A 7122-nucleotide genomic window follows, 5' to 3' on the forward strand; every position below is an offset into this window, starting at 1 on the left:
GTTTCTTTATATAACCACTCATCATTGTTTTGCTTTTAAATTTGATGAAACAGTGATAATTGTTTGGTGATAACATTGTTTTTACATTTTAGTTATCATTCTAAACCTGAATTGAAATATAAGGTTAAATTTTGAATTATGAGTTGATAAATTGGTATTTTCAAAAGTTATGATATGTGTTGATATATGAATATATCATTCAAGCAAGATATATCATATTCAAACAATAAATGGATCTAAAAATATCTAAAAAAAATGTTTCAATCCGGGGAACTCCTGGTTAAAGTGAAATGACTACTGAAAGAAAATACAAAATTATTGAAAAATATCATTCAACCGATATTTTCTTATTATATAGTATATGTTATTTGGTTAATTTTTCTTTCAATAGTTTAAATTTTGTAGAACCATAGCTACTTGTTCAGTTTTATGTTTGTAATGCTTTAGTTAACTGGGTTAGTGAATATTAAGGTATGTGAAATATTAGTCTAGTGTATTGAAATTCAGTGTAATGGTATTTCCATCCTAAAATGCGAACATAAGTATTTAATTTAGAAAAGAGGTAAATTTTTTGATTTTTTGAATTTGATATGAATTTATCGATTCCGTGTAACACCCTACTGTAGACGATGTAAGGGTGAATCAAGCATACACAGGTATGGAGGAGCTCAATGATACACAGCCTTTTAGGCGTTCAACGATTACATTTCTGGTGACTAGCCCTGAATGATGATGGCTCATTGGTAGGCCCTCCTTCAGACACTCATCGTATTTCTCCAAAGTAGACACAATATAACTGAAATCTGGCCGTTTCGAGGGGTTTGCTGACCAACAATGCTTTATCAGATGTGCTACTGCTGGATCACAACTAGCTGGCAGAGGAGGCCTTTCATTCTGATCAAAACACTTCAATCACTTTTCTATTCAAAAATATTTCACTTCTCACAGAATAAACCCTTCAAAAACTATTATAAGCTACACAAATTCAAGTCATAAGGAGTTAAGCAAACACAAAATACATTCTCATCACTCACTTTCTATCCTTCAGTTCTGTAAATCTTTTCAAAACTGTAATTGGTTACTTACATTAGTCCAACACATGTTACTTTTATGATAACGTTGCTAAACTGAGAATTTGGATAAAATGAACTATGATTTTAAAGGTTAATTTCATTCTCTCCCCTAGTTGTAAAGATTATTATTTGTTTTCCACAGTTTTAGAGACAGATGGCTATTTATTTGTGCCTTTTTGTGGGGTCTAAGGAATGAGTGTGCCTCATGGGAAAGCACTAATGGAGACAACAATATTGCGGCTAGCCTTTTATGCAAAGTTCAAGGACTACTTTTGACAAATGTATGCACCAAAATGTAACAACTGTTTTTATGTTAGCCTCATCAATTTTTTTATCAGGTCAAGCGATATCAAGGGATGCTTGTTGGGACTAGGGAGGGAAACACCTCCAAGGCCCATGCATCAGTGCTTCCTGTTATTGAGACTAGAAGACACATGCACCGACTGTAACACTTTTAATAAAAAAGTTCACTGTTAAAGCACTCGAGTTAAAATAATCCATGATCATTGCTCATGTTAGGTTCAGCTTCTGCACATGTTGCCCAATACCTACCTCACATAGCTCAAGTAATTCAAGATTTCCATGACTGGAATTCGGTGATTGCTGCAATTCTGTCAGCCTGAGGCTTAACTATTGAAGCAACAAGTGATGCAACATGAACAAACAGAGTCATTTGTTATTAGTGTACTTTGATTACTGTGACTAGTGACTACTGGTAAACTATCTATGTATGAAAATAAAAAATAGTAGACGCATTTATTGATATATGTAGTTTGCCTTTTCTGAATAAAGATTATATTATATACGAAAGTGCTATGACTAAGTAAACCATGTGGTGACAACGAAATTATCCTGCAAAAAACTATTAGAGGTTACAATATTTTTGTCTTCACCTCTTATTTTTTTAGTAACACTTAACATCTTGTCAGACTGGCTAAGAGAAGAGAGAGTAGAGGATTAGAATCTCTGAAACGCAGAATCCCTGAAACTCTGCATAAAGGTATTTGTGGCACTTAAACTAAACTGGAAAATGAAAGTATATTGATTGACCCATCCATTCCCACCCTCAAGAAATTAGCCAAGACATCCATGAATTGAGGGATTAACAGATACACGATAAGGATTCTCCAAGTAATTATGCCTTAGGGAGGATTTTCTACTGAGTAACTATAAGAGGGTAGATAAAAGTTTTGGACTTTACTGTTGTTGTTGCATGTGGTATAAGGTTTTAAAAGATTGGATGTTGGGAGAGATCCAAAACAGGTTTTTTCCATTTAGATATTTTAGATACTAGAGTGACAATAGCCACTATTGTTTCTACACTATTACTAAAAGGGCAAAAGTCCGTAGTTAGTATGTTTTGAACCTTTTTTGCATCTAGTTATACAATATGCATATAAATTTTAAGGGTCGCAGATATCACATTTCTTCAGTCCCATCAGGGGAACAAACAGTGTGTAAAGAACAACTTCCTTCATTCTTTTCATCAATCAAACTGTGTCAAGGCATAAATTCCCATATTATTGAGTATAATTCTGATCGCAAAGAACTTGTCCAACCAATCATTCTTACTACAAATAACCTGTCCAATCAATCATCTTCACAATGCAAGAACCGTTTTCAATTCTGAATTCTTTTTTCATGTATGAAAAAATCATTTTTAGACCAATGTTAAGCCATCTAAGAATAAATTTTGGTTCAGAAACCAGTTTTAAAACTGATTTTAAATTAAAAATCACTTTTAAACCAAATCATATTTTATTCATCAACCAACTAAAAACAAGTTGAAACTACTTTGATTAAAATCGTTGAAAAAGATAAATGATTATTTCAAAATCCAACTCACATTTAGTTTTGTAAAACCAAACCATGCAGACCCCAGAGTCCAAAATTATGCCATATGTCAAATTAGACAAGAATTATTCGACTACCATTAGGCACGACCAAGAAGTCAGAGCACAAAGAAGGAATTTGGTAAAGCAGACTAGAAAAAAGTCAAGAAGGGATTAAGAAAAAGATTCTATCAATAAAGCTATCAGAATTGGCAAGCAGAGAAGTGATGCAATTGTCTCTCTTAGAGCAATTAAAATAAGACTAATAAATTAGCATCACAAAGAAGATATTTATAGTTTAGACAAATATATTCATGTTACCTTCTCAGCCACAGCAAAAGCAGCTTGCACTGTGGTCATTCCTTGGAAAGGAAGTAGAGAAGTAGTGAGCTCCCAAAGCACAATACCAAAACTGTACACATCAACTTTTCGGGTGTAAGGTTTTCCCTTAATCATCTCTGGTGCCATCCAACGATATGTTCCCGAGTTCCCTTTGCTTTTCCGGCATCTTGTTTCAAGACAAGATGTGCCAAAATCCGCCACCTTAACCCTCATATCATCATCCAGGAGCAAATTACTTGACTTCAAGTCTCTGTGAATCACACCTTGTGAATGAAGGTACTCCATGCCCCTTGATATATCTAGAGCCAACCTTAGTATTGTTTCCATTGAGAGTGAGTATGGCTCTTTCTTGTTCAGATACATCCTCAGATTCCCTTGTGACATGTATTCTGTTATGATACAGTACACGGGCGGTTTTTTGCATGCTGCAATAAACTGTAAATTAAGAGTCATTTAAAGATCAGAGTTTACTAGAAGGGATTAAAAACACCTCTGCAGCTAAAGGTTGCAGTATCAATTATCACATATGAGTGAATGTTAGACTTCTCTTAGAATTTGGGTTCTAGAACCCCAATTTGCAAGTAGTTCAGAACAACTCAATAATTGATGAACCAATAGACAATAAAATTCAGATTTGAATGTAACTCAACTTTAAAACTGTCTCAATATAAAAAACTATTTGGTGTTTTTTCACACTCAAAAAGTAGAGCCAAATCAAATAATCTAACACACAAAAAAGTTAGGATGCCTCATGGTCTGTCCCAAACCCCAAGAACAAGAATGAAGATTAATCACTGTTGTACTCTTCTAAAAGTGGCAAAAATTAGAAAAAAAATAGAAAAGTCAATAGTTGGCAGCAATAGGTGTATTGTATATGTTACTGAGTTGAGCCAATATACTTATTTAAATGGTAAAAGTCCCTGTTTGCCTCCTTTTTGATTCTGAAACAGTTTTTCCTAGAGAAACTAACTTTCCCTGAAGTGGCAAGTGGCAGTGTCTCTTTGTGGGAACAACCAAAACTACATATATTAGCTGTTCTCTTGCTTACCCCCTCCGAGTTTCAGATCCTCACAGACAAAACAATCGTAATGGATACATAAACAAACAAACAAACTACCATGCAGACAAGAAGATTAAGTGTAATAACAAGGTTGAAGATATCCGTTCACTAAAACACTGTACCTGCACTATGTTAAAATGGAAGAGACGTGAAAGTAAAGCCACTTCAGAGTTAAATTGCTCCTCTAATAAGTCCTTTTTCTCCTCATCCTGGCTTGGCATCCTCACCATTTTCACAGCAACAGCTCTCTGCTTGTAGACTCCACGGTAAATTCGACTGTGAGCTCCAGAAGCAAACTTGTTACCAATAAAAAGCTGTGATAGGTCTGCAGTCCATTCCTCTTGCTCCCCCTCCTGGTCTTCCTTTGAAGCCTCCCATGTATCCATTGAGTCCAATATCATGGACCACGATTCCGTGCTATTAAATCTCTTCCTTTCCATGTTCTCCGTGTCATTCTCCAACCGTGACTTGGAGGAAGATGAAAGTAAAGGTTTACTCTTAGACATCCTTAGCCTTAGTCCGTGGAAACATGACCCCGCCATTGAATCTAGAAAACAAGTGTGATGATATGAAGATTGTCAGAACATACAGTCATGAGCTCCAACGAAGAATGAAGAATGAGTATATGTTTTTTAAAACCATCTCGATGAGTTTGTTGTATATTGCAAAGCACCCTTTGAAAATCAATTTACGTAAACAGCAAGGCCACGGTTTATTTGAGTATGAATATGAACATTTCGTGTATAATAATTGTGACGGATGAAATATCTCACAGCATTCAAGACTCGAGTAGAAACAAAGAAGGAAGTGGGAATTTCATTGGTTGCAGCCAAATGTTAGTGACAGGAAGAAGAAGAAGAGGAAGGAGTTTTCACGGTTTTTCTAGTAAGATTGGGTTGTTTTGCAGCATAAGGAAGAATTGAGAGGAAGAAAAGTTTCAAGGATGTCTCGTGAGTGCTTGGTTAAAAAGTGAAATAGCTAGTTATAGCGAGCGAGAGATAGAGTTTTTGGGAATTTATAATTGAGGTTCGTTAGTGATGGGATTATCATGAATGAATGCAATGTTAAGTGGACACAATGCAAAGCGAGGTGACTTGAGCTTGGCGATTTGCACATCCAACTATTGGTGCTTGCTTTTGCAGTCTTCTCAGACTTTGGATATATCCCCATCCTTGTTGGGGCCCCAAAAAGTTTGAGAGTACAAGTGGTATCTCCTATAGCAAAAGAAGAAACAATACACAAGTGCCAACTGCAAGAGATGGACCTCTCTCGGTTTATACCAAACATGTGACTCATTTCTATGCAATTACTGATTTTTCTTCTCTTCTGAGATAAAGAGATTAATATTTAGATCCAAAGCTTATCTTATAAAAAGTTGAAAGTTGAGTTCACTTAAAGTTTATTTTCTAAGATAATATTAGAGTCATTTAGAATTTATTTATAAGAGTTTAACTGAAAGTTTAAGTTAGGCTTAAAAACATAAACATTAGTAATTCCAATACATATATTACACTTCTAAGTGTGTCTGCATTCGGTTCCTGTTACTCCAATCCAACACTACACTTTCTTCCACTCTTGGGTATTGGAAAGTTAGAATTGTTCATTGAATAGAATTTTAATGGTTTTTCCGTAAAATTGGGATTAATATTAAACCATCTCATTTATTTATCATAAATGATTATGCTTCAAAATTTTGTTACAAATATCAGTCACAGTAATCATCTGTTATCCTATATATTACACACTAATTGAAAGATATACTGTAAAAGAACGCATATAATTGTATTATAAATGTTTATAAGATTAGATTTTGAAAGAAGAAACAAATGGTTTGAGGGAGAAATTAAAAAAGTAGAAAGAAAAGCTAAGGAGACATAAGAGTTTCATCCCAAAACCATCTAAACCATTCAATACACGATATGGCCCGCATATTGTTAGGTATGCGCCGTAGTATGGTTCTTTGTGGTATGGGCTTACCACGTGGAACATGTAGGAGATCTCTCAAGGGCCCAAAAACACAAATTTCGACATTTCGTGGCAAGTACTACCATAACTAGAAAATGGGAAATATTTATATACATAATTCAAACTGCAGATTTTACTGTGATAACTTTACATTTAATACATAGGTGAAATAACAAAAATAAAACGTGATAAACACTACAGATGAAGAAAGATAGAAACATATATGGCCATGCACTCTTATGTGCATTGTAGGAAGGTTTTGCTGTTCCATGTTTTTTTTTTATCTCAACTACGACAATTGGTGGAGGCATATGCATGTGTAACCACTAAGATTGCACTAGAAAAAGTATTTTAGATATTAAAAAATACAGAAAAAGAAAAGGAGAATATGTTAAAATAATTGAGGAGAAAAAAATCCTCCAAGGGTTGTGAAGTGAGAAAGAAGAAATTTAGCATCTGAGTTGTGGAGGAGATAGTGATTAAAATTGAGGATCTGAGAAAGGTAGAAAATAAAATAAAATATTGAAAAGGCGAGCAATAATAAAGAATGGTGAAAACATGGATAATCAATAGTAGTTTTCAAAAAGACGTCATGGTAGGTACTAGTGAGAGGTTATGACTCTGGGTGCGTGGTCACGTTGGTTATAGTTTTCAGAGTTGTCCACAACAACACGTGTCCAAAGTTCCACGTACATGGTGTTATTGCAGACATCCTGGCGCTAACTCGAATGCACTGTCCTCGTGTTCTAAGAGAAGGCACCTTCTTGACTGTCTTTCTTGGCCAAATTGTGATGAGACTTTGCATCTATGCAATGCCCCTGTTGGGTCTTCATCACCTGCTGCTCAGGCA

General features: G+C 34.9%; 1 protein-coding gene across 3 annotated transcripts; it reads right to left on the minus strand.

The window, feature by feature from the left end:
• Positions 1-545: 545 nt before the first annotated feature.
• Positions 546-5439, minus strand: LOC137832179 (serine/threonine/tyrosine-protein kinase HT1). Of its 3 annotated transcripts, none has more exons than XM_068640210.1 (4): positions 5081-5296; positions 4430-4854; positions 3227-3682; positions 546-894 (listed from the first exon to the last, which is right to left on the minus strand). In XM_068640210.1, the coding sequence occupies exons 2-4, from the start codon at positions 4847-4849 to the stop codon at positions 643-645; spliced, it is 1128 nt and encodes a 375-aa protein (XP_068496311.1). In that variant the 5' UTR covers positions 4850-4854; positions 5081-5296; the 3' UTR covers positions 546-642. The 3 variants fall into 3 exon arrangements, with proteins under 3 accessions (XP_068496311.1, XP_068496310.1, XP_068496309.1); XM_068640209.1 differs by having other exon boundaries at positions 4947-5291; XM_068640208.1 differs by having other exon boundaries at positions 4430-5439.
• Between the last annotated feature and the right edge of the window lie 1683 nt (positions 5440-7122).

The sequence above is a fragment of the Phaseolus vulgaris genome, chromosome 6, assembly GCF_051622355.1.
Source record: "Phaseolus vulgaris cultivar YP4 chromosome 6, ASM5162235v1, whole genome shotgun sequence".
Classification (NCBI taxonomy): domain Eukaryota; kingdom Viridiplantae; phylum Streptophyta; class Magnoliopsida; order Fabales; family Fabaceae; genus Phaseolus; species Phaseolus vulgaris.

Coding starts and splice junctions, on each gene's coding strand:
- LOC137832179 (XM_068640208.1), bottom strand. CDS start 4,849: ATGGCGGGGTCATGTTTCCACGGACTAAGGCTAAGGATGTCTAAGAGT. Junction 3,683..4,429: donor TCCATTTTAACATAGTGCAG/GTACAGTGTTTT, acceptor CTTAATTTACAG/TTTATTGCAGCATGCAAAAA. Junction 895..3,226: donor CTTTTGCTGTGGCTGAGAAG/GTAACATGAATA, acceptor TGTTTTGATCAG/AATGAAAGGCCTCCTCTGCC.